The following is an 18,971-nucleotide window of genomic DNA, read 5'->3' on the forward strand; positions in this document are numbered from 1 at the left end:
GCCTTCTGGGCATGATTGATGGAGTTTGAAGAGTTGGGTTCTAATCCCACTCCAGACACTGTAGTGACCATGGGCAAATCGGAGCCTGTGCTCTCCTCTCTCCTCTGATAGAAACAGTATTTGTGTTCCCTATCACAAGACAGTTGTAAGGAAACTGCTTTGCAAGCCTGGAACATAATCGAACGATTCGTTGACAGAGAGGTTTTGTGTGTGTGTGTGTGTGGGGGGGTTGGTGAGGCAATTGGGGTTAAGTGACTTGTCCAGGGTCACACAGCTAGTGTCAAGTGTCTGAGATTGGATTTGAACTCAGGTCCTCTTGAATCCAGGGTCAGTGCTTTATCCACTCCGCCACCTAGCTGCCCCAACAGAGAGGTTCTTAACCTGGGATGGTGCACTTTAAAAAAAAAATCTGATCATCGGATTTCAATCCAACCTCCGGTCATTTATTTTAATGCATTTTAAAACATGACAAGAAGAAGCTTCACCACACTGCTCGAGTGGGTCCAGGTCACAAACAATGCGTTAAGAACCCCTGCCCTGTGGCATGATAGAAAAGGGAGCTCCCATCCCAGGCTCCAGCACAGGGTGGTTGGCTGGCTGGCTACACGGTGGGCGAGGTGTGTAGACGCACCTGGCTTATCTAAGACAAACTCCCCTTAGGCCTCCAGGGCGCTGTAAAGCAGCTTTGAAGGGGCAAAGGTGAGGGAGGCTGGACCTAGAAAATCCTAGAAATCTCACAGTATGGGTGTGGGTTTTTGTTGTTTTTTTAATGAGATTAAAGAAGTCACCGGCTAATAATGCTCCTATGTATTGACTATAGGTCAATCAACGTAGTTTCCCCCCCCCCCCCCGCTAGAATATAAGCTCCCTGAGAGCAGGAAGTGTTGTGGGTTTTTTTTCCAGGTCTTTTGTGTATTGCCAGCGCGGGCACATGGTAAGCTTGTTGTGACTGGGCGGCGGGATGGAAGGAGGCTCTTGTGGAGATGTTGTTGGAGGGGTCCCCCCCATATTGCTAGGAGAAATACCTCCGGAATGCTCCCTCGCCCGCTGGGGTGCTCGGACCCGGACGGAAGTCCTCCTTCCGGGGTCGGGCGGTAGGGCCCCCCGCTGAGCGGGCGGCGCCCCCCCTTCCCCCAGCGGGGCTCGGGCAGGGCGCTCGGGGCTCAGGCCGGGCCAGGCCACTGTGCACGGGAAGCCCGCAGGTCGGGCCGGGCCGGGCCGGAGCTGCGCGGCGCTGCGCGGAGCGGAGGCGTCGCGGGGCGCAGGGGGAGGGGCGGGCGCGGCGGCCCAGCGGAGGAGGAGGAGCTCGAGCCGGAGCCGGAGCCGCCGCCGCTGCCGCCGCTGCTGACAGCGGCCCGAGTAAACAAGCGCGGCTGCCGTGGCCGGGCGGCCCTTGCAGTCCTCCCTGCCTGCGAGCCCGGCCCCTGCTCGGGCCGAGCCCGGAGCCAGCGCCGCGGGCTGGAGCCGCCGTCGCCGCCGCCGCCGCCGAGGCGCTGAGCTTCCCCGCGAGGCGACGCTGCTCCAGCGCCGCCGAGACGGACCCGGGAGCCGGAGCCGAGGCCGCCGCTGCCGCCGCCGCCTGGGGCTTCGTGCACGGCGGGCCGGGGCCCTGCGCCCGCGCTCCCACCCGGAAAAGTTTCCGCAGCCCGAGCTCCGTGGGGTAAGCCGCGAAGCGTGTCCGGCGCCGAGAGCCGGGGCCCGGCCCCGAGCTCAAGCCCAAGCCTGAGCCGGGCCCGGGCCACCTCTCCCGGGGCTGGGCGCTCGGGGGTTGCGCGAGGTCGAGTGGGGAAAGGGGGCTCAATGGGAGCTGGCCCCCGGACTCCGGCCACGGCCTGGGCAGAGACGGGGAGGAGGGAGTAAGCTGGGTCGGGGTTGGGGGGGCGGCCTTCTTGTGGAAGGGGGCCTTGAACGCGAGCCCCCAGGTTCTGGAAGGACAGGAGACAAGCTGGGACCTTGTTTGGCTTCAGTCGTCCGCACTGGATGACCCATGCCCAGTGTTTTATATGGATAAGCCACCCCCAGACCTTCCCCTCCCCCTAGAGAAGAGGGATTTGGGCCGGGGGGCTGGGGTGAGGGAGAAAAGCACCCCTAAGTTCTGCCTTCGGTGAAACAGCCTTCCTGGGGAGGGGTCCCTCTCAGTTGCTGCCCATTCTAGTACTTTTCCACTAGGGACCATATAGACCAACTCTGACCCCAGGAAGTGCCTGTCTGGCCCCTACTGGTTACTGGATCCAGGGGACTGAGTCCAGAAGGCGCTTGGGTTCCTCCAGCCTCCACCCTCCCTGGGGATGGTTGCTATCTCCCACTCCCCAATCAGGAAGGGACAGGGTTTCCCAACTGTGGGAGGGGAGATTGGCTTTTGATACTTCATGCATTGTGCCCACACTCTGGCTCCCCTACCTGTGTGAGGGGGGCGGGGGGCGGGGAGAAATCAAGGTGGTGCTTCTGTGTGGTTTGTTTTTTTGAGACCTGATCTGCTGGGCTAGCTCATAGAGGCCTACCCTCCTCTGCCTCTTTGAAAATGTTTGGCACTCGTGACTCTTGAGAGGCTTGGGGAGGACAGGGGGTGAAGAAATTGAGATTGTAGGACTGGACAGCTCAGAGCATGAACCTAGGCAGTTCTTGGGTATAGGAGGCCATACCTCAAGCTAGGGATCCCCACCCCCCCAGTGGCTGGCATCTTAGAGCTAGGCCAGTTGCAGAGCTAGAAGCTTGCTGCATTCTCCAGCATTTACAAATGTCGGGCAGATGGGAAGAGAGCACATAAGGTAGTTGAAATTTCCTTCTCCAGCCCCCGCGCTGCTGCTTCCACCCCCCCCCCCCAACCCCCATTGAAGAGAGGAGGAATGCTTTCTGAGGAAAGCACCTGAAATTGGTCGCATGAATGGCATGGAGTGAGGACCAAGGACTGGAAGGGGGAGACGGGGTCTGGATTTTGTTTGACAGCTTTGTGTAGCGCAGAGTCCATAATAACACCCACCTTCAGCCCTCCTAAGTGTGTCTAGCTTGCCTTTACCTAGCTGAAAAGAAGCAATGGATCAAAGTTTCCAGGATGATACTGAGTTTTGTCACACTGCTTTGTCAGTGTCTCATCCACATTATGATGTGGCTGGGAGGAACCCTACCTTGGTTGGAAAATCACTGAGTGTGCTTGCAATTCCAGGTTTTCACTGGGCCACTGTAGTAATCTGGTTTGGGAAAGGACAGGAGACTTGCACTAGTAAATCTCCAAAACCCTTTTAGACCCCAGCACAAACAACTTCCTTAAAGTGGTCAGAGTTTCGGTGCCAAGTCGTGTGTGTGTGTGTGTGTGTGTGTGTGTGTGTGTGTGTGTGTGTGTGTGTGTGTGTGAGGGGCTCATTTGTATCTCAATGAAGAAACAGCCTCAGTTGTAGACGAGTTAGAACTTGGTGGGTGAGTCAGAGTCTAGGGTGGGGGTGGTGGGGAAGCCCATTGTTTAAAGTTTTGGCTCCTTCAGCTTCCATTCAGGCCAACTAAGATGTGAGCACGATGGTCTTTCTTAGGCAGAGGTCTTTGTAAGGATTGTTCCTTTTGACTAGGGGCTGGTGACATCCTTGCTCACCTACATGGGGGGGAGGCACATGCTTTAGGGGAAGGAAGAGAAGGGTATGTGGACTGGGAAAGAGGAATGTTTTAGTTCACTCAACTTCAGACCTGCCTTCCCTCAGAGCTGCAAGGACTGTGCAGGGTAATTAAATAGTTGGTTAATCACCTTTAACATCAGGCAGCTGCTGCTTGATCCCACAGAGATCTGAAACCAGCTTTATTGAGCCAGTTTTATGCTTGGGCTACAGTTTAGCTCCTGCAGGTTCCTGGCATTTTTGTAAAGGCTGAGGTCCTTGAGTAAATAGATGTGGAAAAGTCTGACTTCTTCTCACTTCCAGCCATTCTGTGGTGTCTTGGGGGCAATTCCTCCCTCAGCCTTTCCCTGTGAAGAGATTGTGCTCATCTTGGGGTTGGGGGAGGGGGGAAAGACAGTGGATGGATGCAACTATCAGCTGTCAAGTTATTTTGGTATAAACTGAAAATATCCTGGGAAGTACAGGTGGTGGTTGTATGTGTGCGTGGCAGCCCACTAGAGTCTGGAGTGTGGTATGTAGAATTCTGGCTATATGGATGAGGGGGAGGGTGCTACTTCCTGCTTGGAGACTGGACAGGACTGGCAAAGGGGTGTGGCTGACCCTCCACATAGGCAGCCAGTATTGACACATGCCCCCTTAGTTTTCCTTTGGCCTTCAGAGTGCTTTACAAATATCTCACTTGACTCTTACCACAAACCTGTGAGAGTCTTATTTTCCTCATCTTACAAATGAAGAAACTGAGGCAGGCAGGTTAAATGAATTGCCCAGGGTCACAAAGTGTCTAAGGGTAGATTTGAACTCAGGTCTTCTTGACTGTGGGCCCAGTGCTCTATCCACTGAACCACCTCACTCTTGGCTATGTCTCAGGGGACCCTCTTTATAAATCCTGGTCTCTTTATGTCTTAGAGTGCTAGGCAGAAGTCTGATAGATAAGGTATTCTCTGGTTGTCTCTTTGCCAGGTTGGGGCATCACTTTCAAAGTTGGGCCCACCACAAGAAGTCTTCCTTCTTGGACTTCAGTGGTGCTAGGAATGTAAAGCCCCAAGCTGGGGAGAAAGGCATAACCAGGAGCCTCAAAAGCAGAAAAGGTTTTCACCTTGAGTAACTCCCCCCCCCTCCCCAAGCCATACACACTCACACACAGCCTTGCATAGGCCAGCATGCTGAGTCCTAAGTGGTGTCACAACTCTGTGTTTCCTCCAGACTTCCATGGGTACATTTTTAGCTCAGGAATTGGCTTGGTGTGGTTTCTTGTAGGGGTTGGGGGCCCAGCTAAGGGACAGTTATGTGAATGTGGGCAGAACGGTCCCGTTGTTTGTTTGCTGAGGGAGGAGGAGAGGCAACACACAGCCTATTGATTTCTTACCTCACCTTAGCTCCCTGGCTTAGCAGGCTGTGTTTGCCTGGGCAGCCCGTGGCTTAGCTTACGTAAGACATGGTGTATGTGCTCTTGGGGGGGGGGTTGCTGATGCCACCCAGCTTTAGCATGCTGACAAATCTCCTATTGTGGGCACTGCTGAGACAGTAACATCCCCCCCCCCCAGCTAGTCAGGGACAGTTTGAGAAGGTGGTTAACATACAGGGAAACCACAGGATCAATCAGCAGAAGAGACCCCCACACACACACACACCTCCACCCTTCATTTCTAGGCAAGCCGTTGAATGTCCCTGGATATAACCCAGAGGGAAAGGGATACTCCCAATTTAGGGAACTCTGTTCATATTGACACTAGCAGAAATAAAACTCTTGTGTGCCCAATTGACACAAGTGGCAAAAAGTCCTAGATCCAAACTAGATTAATCCTGTCCTCTGATGTTTGTCTTTCACATGCTAACAACTCACTCAACTATATATAGGCCAGACAAAGAAAGGATCTAGAATTGAGCTTGTTGGGCCCATATTGACTTCTTCCTGGTAGGAACCAATCTTGAGTGAGTCAGGCTCTGGATTTTTTTTTTTTTCCACACACACTTCTGCTGCACAGTATACTGAGTATAAGGTTTGTGTTGTCATGTGGTAGGGTCAGTCATGTGCTGGCCCACAAGAGACCTCGGTGCTGGAGGGATGGAAATAGATTGCCAAGATTCTCTAGAGGAAGCGATTTTTTTTTTTTTTGCACCCTTCCCACCAAAAGCACTTTTTAGGGCAAAATTATGGTGAGGGAAGGAGCAGCTCAAATGAATTGATTTCCTTCTTTTCCATTGTTTAACAGAGCCCTGAGTCCTGCTCCATCTGGCCCTCCCTGGCTTGGCCACATGCTCCCACCCACCGACCCCAGGGCTCAGCACACCAAGCAAAAGCCTGGGACCAAAGGCCTTCTGACCAGGCACAGGCATTGAACATCTAAGAGGGAAGTGGGATTCCCCGGGCTCTGCCCGCCCACCCCATGGAGCTGAGGCCCTGGTTGCAGTGGACCGTAGTGGCAGCTTTGATTCTTTTGGTTGGAGAGGTCCTCACCCAGAAGGTTTACACCAACACCTGGGCTGTGTTTATCCCCGGGGGCCTAACTGAAGCAAATAGAGTGGCCCAAAAGCATGGATTCCTCAACCTGGGACCGGTGAGTCTGTAGCGCTCCCTTGGGCCCTATTTTAGGCGGGTCAGTCTTGGGAAGAGAGTTCGTGGGAGTGGGGGGGAGGTGATATTTTTCAAGGATTCTTTCAGCTAGTGGGTCAGAGGAATGACCAGTCAAGCTGGGCTCTCTGGTACCCACTTTTCAAACTTCATTGAGGGAGAGACTGTGACTTTCTTCCTGTACAAAATCATGGTACCAGTACTTGGGGGAAATGAACAAAAGAGGGGAGCTCTGGGTGAAACAGGCATAGAGCTTCAGGGGACCCTGGGCAGTGTGGGAGCAGGGGAAGGCAGGCACTTCTCTCCAGGGGCTGGGCAGAGTTCCTTGCTTTGGGATGGTCAACAAGACTCTGACCCTTGCCCATGTGGCAGGAAGTCCCAGTTCCTGTTTAGCCTCCAGAGTAGGAGTGGTGTGACTTTTGTTTAGTGCTTTGTGAAAATTAGCCATGGCTGGCTGTCCTTTCCTTAGCCTGGCACCATACAGTCTCTGCGCTGCAGCCCTTTTGGATGGTAGAGAGCTCCAGGCTTCTCAGATGCTTTAGGGCACCTGATGAGCCAGCTGTTTCCTGAGCCAGGACAGGGGCTGAGGGCTTATAGCATCCCCAAGCCAGAACAGCAGATCTTGTGTCCTCTAGCTCTCAGGCTACTGGAGTCATCTAGGAATTGGGACCAGGATCAGACAGAATGAGAGCTCACTTTTTGTGTGGCACTTTAAGGTTTGTCCATTTATCCAGTTACCCTTCAGGTAGGCAGTATAAATATCATGTCCATTATACATATGAGGAAACCAAGGTGAAGTAACCTCGTTCATATACCACCAGACCCAAATCTACTGACTCCAGGTCTAGCTCTCTCCCCACTGTATCACTGCTGCCTTTCCTGAATATGTGCTGAAATGTTCAAACATACATTCTTTCTCTCTCTCTCTCTCTCTCTCTCTGCCTCCTCTCACATAGTGATTGCTTTACTATGAGGGCTACTGCTGGGAGTGTAGGAGTACTTTTAAGAATGAATAGGGTCAGGAAAAGGGAACTTGGGGTGAGATAAGACTCAAACTTCAGAAAAGCCCAGCATAGACCTGTCACCTCACAACCTCCATATGATTGAGACTTTCAAACCCAAGTCAAACAGTACGATGAAATTTTAGTAAAAAGAATGTGAATGTTTTTAGTTGTTATGGTATTGGGATTTGCCCTGTATTTCTCTCCTGGAGGTGAGGCTGTGGGCCCCTCATGCCCTACTTCCCTAGATTTCCCTCATCTGGGCTGCAAAATAATATCATTTCTAGGAGCTGAGTTTCCCGGGTTGTCCCGTGGGAGCACTAACTAATATGCCCCTTGGTAGAGGACCAAACCGTGTCCAGGAGCAACAACAGAGAAAGGGGGATGAATAGTTTTCCTTTAATCCTAGATTGCTCAAAGGGGAAAATTAAATATTTCTATGCATGTGATGGTACAAATTAAATGACAAAGAGGCTCTAGAATAGCCTTACATGCCCTAAGGTTGAAAAGCAACATTGAGAGTTGACTCCAATAGGTCAAAGGTTCACTTCTCCCTCTGGTGGAATGCTAGCTAGCTCAGTCACTCTTGTCTGATTGCAGATTTTTGGGGACTATTACCACTTCTGGCACCGTGCGGTAGTGAAACGGTCACTGTCACCCCATCGCCCCCGTCACAGTCGACTACAGAGGGAACCGAAGGTAAGAGCAGCCCTTTCTTTCCTCCCTTCTAGGGAGAGGCTTCTCCTTGATGATTGAACCAGAGGCTACACCTGATAGGCAGAAGAGGGAGCCCTGGAGTCCCCATCTGCCTCTGCCCCTGTATTAGCTTCCCTTATGCATAATGTCTTTGGCCCAGTTGCATAAACTTTACATGGGGCGATGCTGATGTAGCATTTCAGCCTGCGCCAGGATGCTTGCTGCAGAGCCTGTAGTTTTATGGCAAAAATGTGGGTCTTCATTGGAAGGGTGGGAAGGGAAAGAGGAAATGGGGGGGGGTTAGAAGGAAGGCATCTATGTTGTATGAGGCAGGGAACTTGGACTCTAGGGACATAATTCCCTATATTGATGTAATTGCATTCTAAGTTGTCGCCACTTATCTCAAAGGATATTGCAAATTTCCAAAAAACAAAACATGAATCTAAGGCACTATAGATGTGAGAATATTTGACACCTCTGTGGGGTGTGGATATAGGCATGTCAGTATAAGCAGGGACCACATGGTAAGGGAATCTTGAACTTATGTTGGGAACTTATCTACCATTTTGCCTAACACCTTAACGAGGTGGCCTTTCCTTCACCTTTCCCCTTCATTCCTAGCCTTCCCCCTTCAACCCACACCATGTCTTCTCCCCCTTAACTGTGTTCCAGGTGCAGTGGCTGGAGCAGCAGGTGGCAAAGCGTCGGAAGAAGCGAGATATATACATGGAGCCCACTGACCCCAAGTTTTCCCAGCAGTGGTACCTGGTGTGTAGGGTTCTTGGTATTCTATACAGACTCTGACCTCCAGCATCCCAACTGGGGGAGCTTTGGGACAAGTCTGTCATCCGTAAATCTTTTCTTCTTTGCCATGCACTTAGGTGCCTCCTCAGTTCTTTTTTTTTTTTTTTTTGCCCCCATTAACTCTCTGTTGTAGCTGTGGTATTCCTCTACCAATGGGGCCTAGCTGCAGAAAGATGGCATTTTTGGTGCTTTTTTCCCACTGCCTTTCTCTTTGCCCCATTAGACCTCCCAATCCTCTCTCATCTTAGTTTCTAGTCATTGTTAACTAATCCTCATTAATTCTTATACCTTGATATATAACAGGTTTTAAAGGCTTGAAATATTAACCTTCCCAAGGGCATTTGTATTTTATTAGGGGATTCTTAAAAGACCCAGAAAAGTAGTACTAATGGCAGAATTTGGGGCACAGTGATAACTACTGGGGCAGGTGGGAACTTTTCAGAAACCCCTCAAATCATACCACCTATTCCATCTCCTTGTAAGGTTGGCCCTGCTCACCATCACCACAGAGAGGCCGGGAGAGTGCCGGTGAGCTCTGCAGGGTCCCTAGAGGTCTGGGGTCTGGGGTGGTGGTGAGTGAGTGACCTGGTAGATGTCTGGGTATGTGCTGAGCCATTCTGGGTATCTCTGCAGTATGGTGCGAACCAGCGAGACTTGAACGTTCGAGGGGCCTGGTCCCAAGGCTACACTGGCCGAGGCATTGTGGTTTCTATCCTGGATGATGGTATTGAGAAGAACCACCCTGATCTGGAGGGCAACTATGTGAGTCACTCTTTGGAGCAGGGAGGCACTTTGAAGACAGAGGTGACATGGGCCCATGAATTCTGGGGAGGGCTTGGCACCACAGGATGGAGCCACTCAGCAATCTAAGCAGGGCTAGGCCCACTAGGATATGTGATGAGGTCCATTTCTGGGAGCCAGAGTTGTTGGGAGTTTCATTCAGGAGCCCAGAATTTGTGTGTGAGCCACCACTGGGCACCTCTTGGGCAAGGTCAGGAGCTATCCTTTCCTAGTATAGTCTCTGAATGACTTGTTTCCTCCCAGGATCCTGGTGCCAGCTTTGATGTCAATGACCAGGACCCTGACCCCCAGCCTCGTTACACACAGATGAATGACAACAGGTAATGCTGAGGGCCAAGGGAAGGGGTTTAAGACTCCCCAAAACAAGAAATTCCTTTCTTTAGGCTTGGTTAAATGGGAGGAGATAGAAAGCAGGTACCTACCCTGAAGGACCCCCTTAGAGGCCAGGAAACTAGCTGCTTTTGTGATCGTCCATAACTCCACCCACACGGCTGCTATATCTTTTTCTGCTCTCCCAGACTGAGCCAGGAACATACCTAGCAACTATCTCAGGAGGCTGAAGTTGGGACTAATGGCTGAGAATGGATAGGTCTATAACCTTGGGAGATATTGGGCCAAATCAGAACAAAGCTTTATAGACTATGCAGGTAAAGTGGGCTTAATATCTTCTGTTAGTCACATTAGGGCACACAGCCAGATTAGGCCACAAAAGCATACTTTGACTTCATGGACCAAAGGGCTAAATGAGGGACTACAGAAAGGAGTTAATTATTGGTTAAGAAGAGATCTGTTCCTAGGCAGAGGACGGGAAATAACAGTGAAGTTCACAGAATGTAGAAAAGTTGGGAAGAGAGGAGAGAGAGATCAGATGAATTTATCCTAAATTAGGGGGTTCCTTCTTAGGCCACAGACTTCCAAGAAAGAAGATAACATTGTGATTCCCCCTACTTCCTGTACTCGTTCCCTAATACTCTTCCCTTTGGCTTCTGCAGGCATGGCACCCGATGTGCTGGTGAGGTGGCTGCCGTGGCCAACAATGGAATCTGTGGTGTTGGTGTTGCCTACAATGCCCGAATTGGAGGTGGGTCTGGGAATCTTCTGGGCAGTAGAGCCTGGACAGCCATCTTGACTGGTCCTTAGCATCTAAATACTGGGCTTCTTGGGCCTGTACAGCTTCTTTTGACTTAGGATTGAGTGAATGGAACTAGGGCCTTTACTGTACTTATTCTTACACCTCCTAGCTGGCTTGCATCTGAGATACATTATTTCTCCCCATCATTATCATTGTCACTAGCTTCGTATTTGGTAGGAAAACCCTGATAAATGTCCTCTCCTACCTGCCACTCAACAGTGTTCTGTCAGACTTCTTTGTTAAACATTTCCTGCATCAGGAAAGCTGGTTTGTTATCCGTGTGCTGTCACTGTTACTACCCTTGTGACATTGGATAAGTCACCTAACTTCCCTGGGCCTCAGTTCTCAGATCTGTAAAATGGAGGGTTGAACTAGGCACCCTGCAGGGGCTCTTTGAGCTCTAAATTCACGATCTACCAACATACCTCTCAGGACTAGGTGAGATCTAAGGTCCCTTCCAGCTCTAAATTCTCTTTCAGCTGACCTCATTGTAGCTCCCTTTAGGCCTGAGTTCTGGCCTGAGCCCTGTCCTTGGAGCCACCAGCGATGCACGTGAGGCTGCTGGATGGCATTACGTTGTGGCAGATGCTGGGCAGATGTTATACCTTCTCCTTCCCCATGGCCCTCTAGGTGTGCGCATGCTAGATGGAGAGGTGACTGACGCTGTGGAGGCACGTTCTCTGGGACTAAATCCCAACCACATCCACATCTATAGTGCCAGCTGGGGCCCTGAGGATGATGGGAAAACTGTGGATGGGCCAGCCCGCTTGGCTGAGGAGGCGTTCTCCCGGGGAGTCACTCAGGTAAGGGTTAGGGCTGCGGGGAGGCACTTGATAAAGGAGGGACAAGGAGGAATATGAGCCATACTGTCATCACCAAGGGGAATGGTGGAGACTTGGTGAGCCAGTGTTCTCTTCCACAGTGGCCTTGCCAAGGGCTCAAAACAGATCTGCACCTCTCACCACAAGGGGCTTCACTTCTCATTCCTCAGGGCCGTGGGGGTCTAGGATCGATTTTCGTCTGGGCCTCAGGCAACGGGGGCCGGGAACACGACAGCTGCAACTGTGACGGCTACACCAACAGCATTTATACCCTATCCATCAGCAGCACCACCCAGTTTGGTAACGTGCCCTGGTACAGTGAAGCCTGCTCCTCCACCCTGGCCACCACCTACAGCAGTGGCAACCAGAACGAGAAGCAGATTGTGAGTTCTGGACTCCGGGCAGAGCCCAGCAAGAGCACTTAGATCAGGGGGAAGTTCTTTGGCCCCTCTTATTCCCTCCCCTTACTCCCTCTGCAGTGTGAGATGGCCAAACTCTAGGGACATCACAACACCTTTTAGGGGCTGAGGACACACTGTGGGCCCCATCTTTGCTTCCCCTCAGAACTGTAGTGATGGGGCTCTCCTGCTCTGTGTTCCCCCTTCCTACCCCTTTCCCCCACTCCTCTCTTAAGCTCAGGCTTTAGAATGGGAAGTCAGAGCTTATGCCTTGCTCTTTTTTTTTTTTTTTTTGGTAAGGCAATTGGGGTTAAGTGACTTGCCCAGGGTCACACAGCTAGTAAGTGTCAAGTGTCTGAGGCTGGATTTGAACTCAGGTCCTCCTGAATCCAGGGCCAGTGCTTTATCCACTACGCCACCTAGCTGCCCTGGTGTCAGAGCTTATGACCAGGTGAATGGGAATAGCTCAGGAATCATAAACCACAGAATCTTAGACTATATATATATATATATATATATATATATATATATATATATATATATATATAAAGAGCAGAACTTAGTAATTATCTGTCTTGTCCGTCCCTCTCATTCCAAAGAAAAGCTGAGGCCCAGAAAGGCTAATTAACTTCCCCAGCCCACACAGCAGAGTAGTGGCCAAGGTAGGCCTTCGTGACTCCCTAGCTCGTCTGTCGTAAAACTTCCTAGACAAGCCAGGGCTTCTTTCCTCTCCTGACACTGCTTGGAGCCAGGCCCTTTTCCTTCTCTCTATAGGTCACGACAGATCTGAGGCAGAAATGCACGGATTCCCACACTGGCACCTCCGCCTCCGCCCCCCTGGCAGCTGGCATCATTGCCCTCACCCTGGAGGCCAAGTAAGGATGGAGCTGAGAAGGAGGAGGGTGGGTTGATCTCCTCAGCTGGCCCTTGGGTTAGTCCTGGGTTCACTCCCTCCCCAGGAGTTCCCATATGCTTGGTCAGCTTGGCCTTGGGGTTTTCTCCATGAGCCGGCTGAGCCTCAGATGCCCTGTGCTTGTTGGAGAGGCAGCACTAGACACTGCCCCCTGCCTTCTCTTTGCCCTCCCAGTATGTCTTGCAAATGTCTGTGTCCTCAAGGAATGTCTCAGTCCTGTCTCCTCTCTCTTTTTCTCTCTTCCTCCCTCCCTCTGCAGTAAGAACCTGACATGGCGTGACATGCAGCATCTGGTGGTCCAGACCTCCAGGCCCGCTCACCTCAATGCCAATGACTGGGCTACTAATGGTGTTGGGCGCAGAGGTGAGGTGGAGGAAAGACCTGGGGGACTGGGAGAAGAAAGATGGCCCTGGTTTTCTCAAGCTGGCTCAGCACTGTCCCACTTCAATGAAATGTGTGTCTCATCTCTTTTTGCAGTTAGCCATTCATATGGTTACGGACTCCTAGACGCAGGAGCCATGGTAGCATTGGCCCGGAATTGGACCACAGTAGGCCCACAGCGCAAGTGCCTCATCGACATCCTCACTGAGCCTACGTGAGAGAGTGGAGCATGAGGGGGTGGTCTGGGACCCAGAAGGTTGAAAGGAGGATGTGGGAATGGCAGAGGGGGAAGTGAGGGGGGGGTATTTCCCCTCATTGAAGTAAGACAGGTAGAGAGAGTTGAGAACAGTGAACACTCAGATTATACTTCTTGGGAAGATTTTTTTCCAAAGTAATCCTTTTGTGACCTCGTCCTCTAGATCATCTTGGGATAGGGGGAAGAATAAGGAATAAGGGGAAGGGTTTTGCTAAAAAGGTGGGTTGCTTTGTCTCTTTGGGGCAGGGACATAGGGAAACGGTTGGAGGTAAGGAGGAAGGTGACTGCCTGCCAGGGAGAGGCTAACCATATCACCCGGCTAGAACACGCCCAGGCCAGACTCACCCTGTCCTACAACCGCCGTGGAGACCTGGCCATTTACCTCATCAGTCCCATGGGCACTCGCTCTACCTTGCTGGCTTCCAGGTAGATAGTATCTCCCTCCCTGGGACACAACCCTGTTTGACATTTGTAGAATTTTAGGGGCAGCTTGGTGGCACAGTGGATAAAACACCAGGCCTGGATTCAGGAGGACCTGAGTTCAAATTTAGCCTCAGACACTTGGCACTTACTGTGACCCTGGGAAGGTCACTTAACCCTTACTGCCCCACCAAAAAAAAAAAATTAAAAAGCCACAAAAAAGAAATTTGTAGAATTTTTGTGTCTAGTTCTTAGCCCAGGGCTTTCCTTGGGATTTGGGGTAGGCATCCCTTACCAGGAGGGGTGGGAGGGTGGTGTCCTTGACAGATCAGTCAAGATCTTCCTAATCGACTGTAGGCCATACCTCCAGTAGAGGCAAGGGGAGAGGAGCACAGGTAGAAACTGACCACTGCTCCCCCTGTTTTTTCTTATTAGCAACCCCTGCCCAGACCTCTTAAAGTACAGGAGAGGAACTAGGATTTTGGAATTGGAAAACCTGGATTCAAATTCTAGCTCTTCCCTCTACTTCCTGTGTTTGCTTGGGCAAGTCATTTAATTTTAGGGCCTCTAATGCCACATGTAAAATGAGAGGCATGGCCCTAGCCAACTCTTGATTCTGATTTTGTGACCGAACAGTAACTCCTTACCCCTAAGATGTTAGGGACCCCTGCCACACCCCAGAAGAAGACTGATTTCTTTTGTCGTCCCCTCCCTCCAAGACCTCATGACTACTCCGCTGATGGGTTTAATGACTGGGCCTTTATGACTACCCATTCCTGGGATGAGGACCCTGCTGGGGACTGGGTCCTAGAAATTGAAAACACCAGTGAAGCCAACAACTACGGTAGGAGTGGGTCAGCAGAATGCTGAGCCAAGAGCAGGGGAAAGCTCTGGGAATGGCACCCTGTCCTCCAGGGTTGGGAAGCAGGGAGGGCTGGGGACACAGCCAGTGGGGAAGAATTAACCCTTTCCGTTCTGGAAGCAGGAACGCTGACCAAATTCACCCTCGTGCTATATGGTACAGCCACGGAGGAGCCCGATCTCTCTACGCCATCTGAAAGCATTGGCTGCAAGACCCTAGCTTCCAGCCAGACTTGTGTGGGTGAGTCTGGGGGCAGGAGAGGGAACCATTCAACCTGAATCTCGGTTCCATCAGTGTTTATCTGATAAAAACATCCTCCTCTGGGAGGGAATAGGCCCTCAAGGAAGCACCAGCAAAATCAGGGTAGGCACTCTGGCCAGCTTGGCACCAAATCCTCTTTAAAGGGTTTGTGTCTAGTGGAGAGGTCACCCATTAGGTCTTGATCCTATACCAGAAAGTCCACTGGGGCTTTGTGTTAAATCAGAAAGTGAGGCAATTTTCAAAGGGAGAACTCTATGCCCCGCTTTCCCCCGCAACGAGTGTTGAGCAGTCAGCAGGGTGTCTTGCAGATAGTAAGAGCTTGTTAACTTGATTTGGCATTCCATGGGTATAGAACTCACCTAGGCCATGACTGTTCTCTTTCCTCTCTGCCAGTGTGTGAAGAAGGATTTTCCCTGCACCAGAAGAACTGTGTGCGGCATTGTCCCCAAGGATTTGTCTCTCAAGTTGTCAACACACAGTACGGTATAGAGAACAACATTGAGCCCATCCACGCCAACGTCTGCTCCCCTTGCCACCCTTCGTGTGCCACGTGCAAGGGAACGGAGCCCACAGACTGCCTCAGCTGCCCCATCTTCTCCGACTATGACCTGGTGGAGTTGACTTGCACCCAGCAGCGGCAGGCTGGCTTCAAGTCCCCGGGGCTCCCTCACAGTGAAGGACTGCTGCCTTCGCACCTGCCCGTGGTTGTGGCGGGCCTGAGCTGCGCCTTCATTGTTTTGGTCTTCATCATTGTCTTCCTGATCCTTCAGCTGCGCTCCGGCTTCAGCTTCCGGGGGGTCAAAGTGTACTCGCTGGACAGTGGTATCATATCCTACAAAGGGCTGCCCCCTGACGCCTGGCAGGAGGAATGCCCTTCCGAGTCCGATGAGGACGAGGTCCGGGGCGAGAGGACTGCTTTCATCAAGGACCAGAGTGCCCTTTGATGAGCACCAGATCTTCCCCCCCTTTACTTGACTCTCCTGGTCACACCTTCCACCCCCCTCCTCGGGCACTTTTTAATTCACCAAAGTATTTTTTTATATCGGGACTTGGGTCAGGTCCCCCAGCCCAGGGGAGGGTGTGGAGGGGTAGGGTCCGCCTGCTCCCCTCTCATGCTAGCCGGGGAGCCCTGAGGATCCCAACCTGCCGCCTCCAAAGCGGGGTAGAAGGCTGGGACACATACCAGCTTTTCTGTGGGACGTGCTCTGGGGCAGAAGAGGCAGGGGACAGGGAGCAAAGTCGGTCTTTGAGGCATTTCCTATCACCGGGGGGGGGGGGGCCGCTATGCCACATCCTTCCCCCACCCCAAACCCACCTTTGCCGGAGGAGGAAATGAGACATTGGGGCAGTGACTGCCCCCTTTCCAGTTTCAGATGTACTTAGAATGAGGCTGCTGTGGCGGGGAGGTTTGTGTGGGGAGAGAAGGGAGGGAAAGTAGATTCTTTGTCACAGCCCTCCCTTCTATAATTCTTTGGGTGCCCCTGCTTCCCTCCAGGCCCAGCTCTTTCCAGCTGCTCCAGTCCCTTCTAAAGCAATAATGGTCCCAACCCAGCCAGCAGGAGGAGGCACCGAGCAGTTGTCTGGCATCTGCCTGGGAGTCTGGGGGCAACTGGAGGACGCCTCTGCAAGGGTTCTTGTCCCCTCCAATTTTCCATCCTGGCCTGTGTCCTTCCCCAAAAAGCCACAGGCTATGGTGGCCTGCGCCATATAAGTGATTGTCCTAGGAAGGGACCAAGGAAGGGCAGGTGCTTTCAAAAGGTGTGTGTGTGTGTGTGCACATCTGTGCGTGTGCATGCTCTAGAGAGAGAGAAAGAGAGAGAGAGAGAGAGTGTGTGTGTGTGTGTGTGTGTGTGTGTGTGTGTGTGTGTGTGTGTGTGTGTGTAAGGACCCTCCTCTACCCCTGCCTCTTTGTGTTCCTGGACCACCCCATCCCTCCCACACACATCTCTGCACCTTGTGCCTCCAGCACTGCTTCCCAGAAGCCCGGGCGAGCTCAGTACCGTCCACTCAGCCAGGCTGGCAGCAGGTGCCAGGGCACAGCTCCAGCAATGAGCAGAGCTGGTCGTGTCCGGTTCCATCCTTCTTCCTGCCCTCCTGCTGTGCAGGGAGACCAGAGGCCCCTTGTACAGCCAGGGACTTCTTCCTTGTTTTCTGAGCCCGGGGCTTTCTGGGCTGTTCCCCCTCACAGCTCTGAAGCCCCTGGGTGGAGGGGAGGGAGATCATCCCCAGAACCCCTCCCCCTCATCCTACCTGTTTTTCCCCACCCCACCAATGCTGCTTTCCCCTGTGGGGATCTCAGGGGCCGTTCGAGGATATATTTTCACTCTGTGATTTCACTTTAGATGCTGATTTTTTTGTATTTTTAACTTGGGGTAGCAGCCGGAACACCCATACCGTCTGTCCTGCTGTTCCCCTCTCCACCACCCTGGCCCTGGTGGGAAAACTGAGTGACCGAGCTCAGGACAGGGCATTGGTCAGGGGGAGAAGTGATGATAGGGGGTCATATGGGGTGGAGGGAGAAAAAGGAGTATTTTTTTTTTGTTAAGAACAATGGTTGGTAGTGCCAAGGGCTCATGGGTCATTCATTTCTCCTTGTGCCAGGGCTGAAAAGTGAGGGGGTAGGTAGGCAGTGGCATAAGGTTCGCCAACCCCCTTTCCACACTGTGCCTAATGGGAAAAAGCACTGACCTATTGAGTTTCCTACCCCCACCCATACATCCTGATCTCCCTCTTCTGATGTGCCTTTTGCACCTCCCTCTCCTCCCCCCATTAGGACAATCAGAATCATCTCCCACCTGGGAGTCCTTGCTTTCTTCCCAATCCCTTAGGAGTTAACCAGCCACCAGGGTGAGAGGCAGTCATCTCTCCCGGCCAGGAACATGCCTGGTGTTTCCATCCTCCTTCTCCATTGTCCTCCCATGGCCGGCCCGGGCTGGTTTTGTATGATACCGGGTTTGGTGCACAGTGATTTTTCTTGTAATTTAAACAGGCCCAGTGTGGTGGGTTCTATTTAATGGACGCGAGATGATGTTAGAGGTTTTTAAGTGATTAAATGTGCAGACTATGCAAAACTGGCTGTTCTCATTTATGCTCTGACCCAGGTTTCTTCCCAGCACTTAGCCATCAATCCAGACTTCTGTCAGTGGGACAGGGAAGCTGGCCAGTGGTTGGGCAATCTACTTTTCCTTTGACTCTTCTCCAGTTCTAGCCCCCTTGTCTGAACTATAGTCTGCCATGTCTGACAAAAGGAAAGAGGTACATTTCACTATCAGTTCTCTGAAATCAAGATTGGTTATTGCGCCAGGCTGAATTCTGTCTTTTGCATGCTTTCTTTTCCTTTATCATAATAGTACACACCATTCTTTTGGTTCTGCCTGCTTCGTTCTGCATCAGTCTAAGTGAGCCTTCCCAAATTTCTCAGTTCCCCAAAGTCTGTCCTCTTCCTTTTCTTTCCCCACCTCCACTCAATGCCCATTTCATTAAAGAACCTTCCTTCCCTTTTTCATTGCAGGGCAGCTGGCCTGTTTGCATGCATTCACTTAATTTAAAGCTGACTGCTACTATGACACCTGCCCCTGGGCCTTGTCTACCCAGCTTTTCCTACCTCTTGGTTTCAGTCCACTCCTCTTCCTGGTTTCTCTCTTCCCTGCCTAAAGGAGGAGACTGGACCTGCGTTCAAATTCTACCTCCACTTAATAGATTCATGATCTTCAGCAAATTACTTCACCTCATTTATCTCATCTGTGCCACAAGGCTATTGGACCAGATGGCTTCTGAAGTTTCTTCCAATTCTAAGTTCTGCGATCCTTGCTTTGATGCTCCTGTGCTCTGGTTTTCGGCAGTCCTGTGCTTTTCAGTGAGAATTTTTCCTTAGAATTGAGGCCAGTTCTAACCAGGAATAGAAGAACTAGTTGGTATTTAATTTAGGAACATCCACTGCTTTCCCAGTTATGAAAGTTGTGGGGGGACATAATAGGAATAGGGACTGGATCTGTGATTTCATTGGAATAGGAAACTCCTTTTACCAGTGCTGGTCAGCACCTCTGCAACT

General features: G+C 51.7%; 1 protein-coding gene across 7 annotated transcripts; it reads left to right on the plus strand.

The window, feature by feature from the left end:
• The first annotated feature begins 914 nt into the window (after positions 1 to 914).
• On the plus strand, positions 915 to 17,991 carry FURIN (furin, paired basic amino acid cleaving enzyme). 7 transcript variants are annotated; one of them, XM_043987437.1, is made up of 17 exons: positions 915 to 934; positions 5,816 to 6,160; positions 7,776 to 7,874; positions 8,544 to 8,639; positions 9,159 to 9,203; positions 9,309 to 9,437; positions 9,720 to 9,796; positions 10,469 to 10,557; positions 11,239 to 11,411; positions 11,600 to 11,812; positions 12,602 to 12,702; positions 13,000 to 13,103; positions 13,218 to 13,335; positions 13,624 to 13,803; positions 14,517 to 14,641; positions 14,780 to 14,899; positions 15,314 to 17,991. In XM_043987437.1, exons 2-17 carry the CDS (start codon positions 5,990 to 5,992, stop codon positions 15,862 to 15,864), a joined length of 2,391 nt encoding a protein of 796 aa, XP_043843372.1. In that variant the 5' UTR covers positions 915 to 934; positions 5,816 to 5,989; the 3' UTR covers positions 15,865 to 17,991. The 7 variants fall into 7 exon arrangements, with proteins under 7 accessions (XP_043843372.1, XP_043843369.1, XP_043843373.1 ...); XM_043987434.1 differs by lacking the exon at positions 915 to 934 and adding an exon at positions 1,524 to 1,660; XM_043987438.1 differs by lacking the exon at positions 915 to 934 and adding an exon at positions 1,524 to 1,660 and having other exon boundaries at positions 14,783 to 14,899.
• The last annotated feature ends 980 nt before the right edge of the window (positions 17,992 to 18,971 follow it).

The sequence above is a fragment of the Dromiciops gliroides genome, chromosome 2 (genome assembly GCF_019393635.1).
Source record: "Dromiciops gliroides isolate mDroGli1 chromosome 2, mDroGli1.pri, whole genome shotgun sequence".
In the NCBI taxonomy this organism is placed as follows: Eukaryota; Metazoa; Chordata; class Mammalia; order Microbiotheria; family Microbiotheriidae; genus Dromiciops; species Dromiciops gliroides.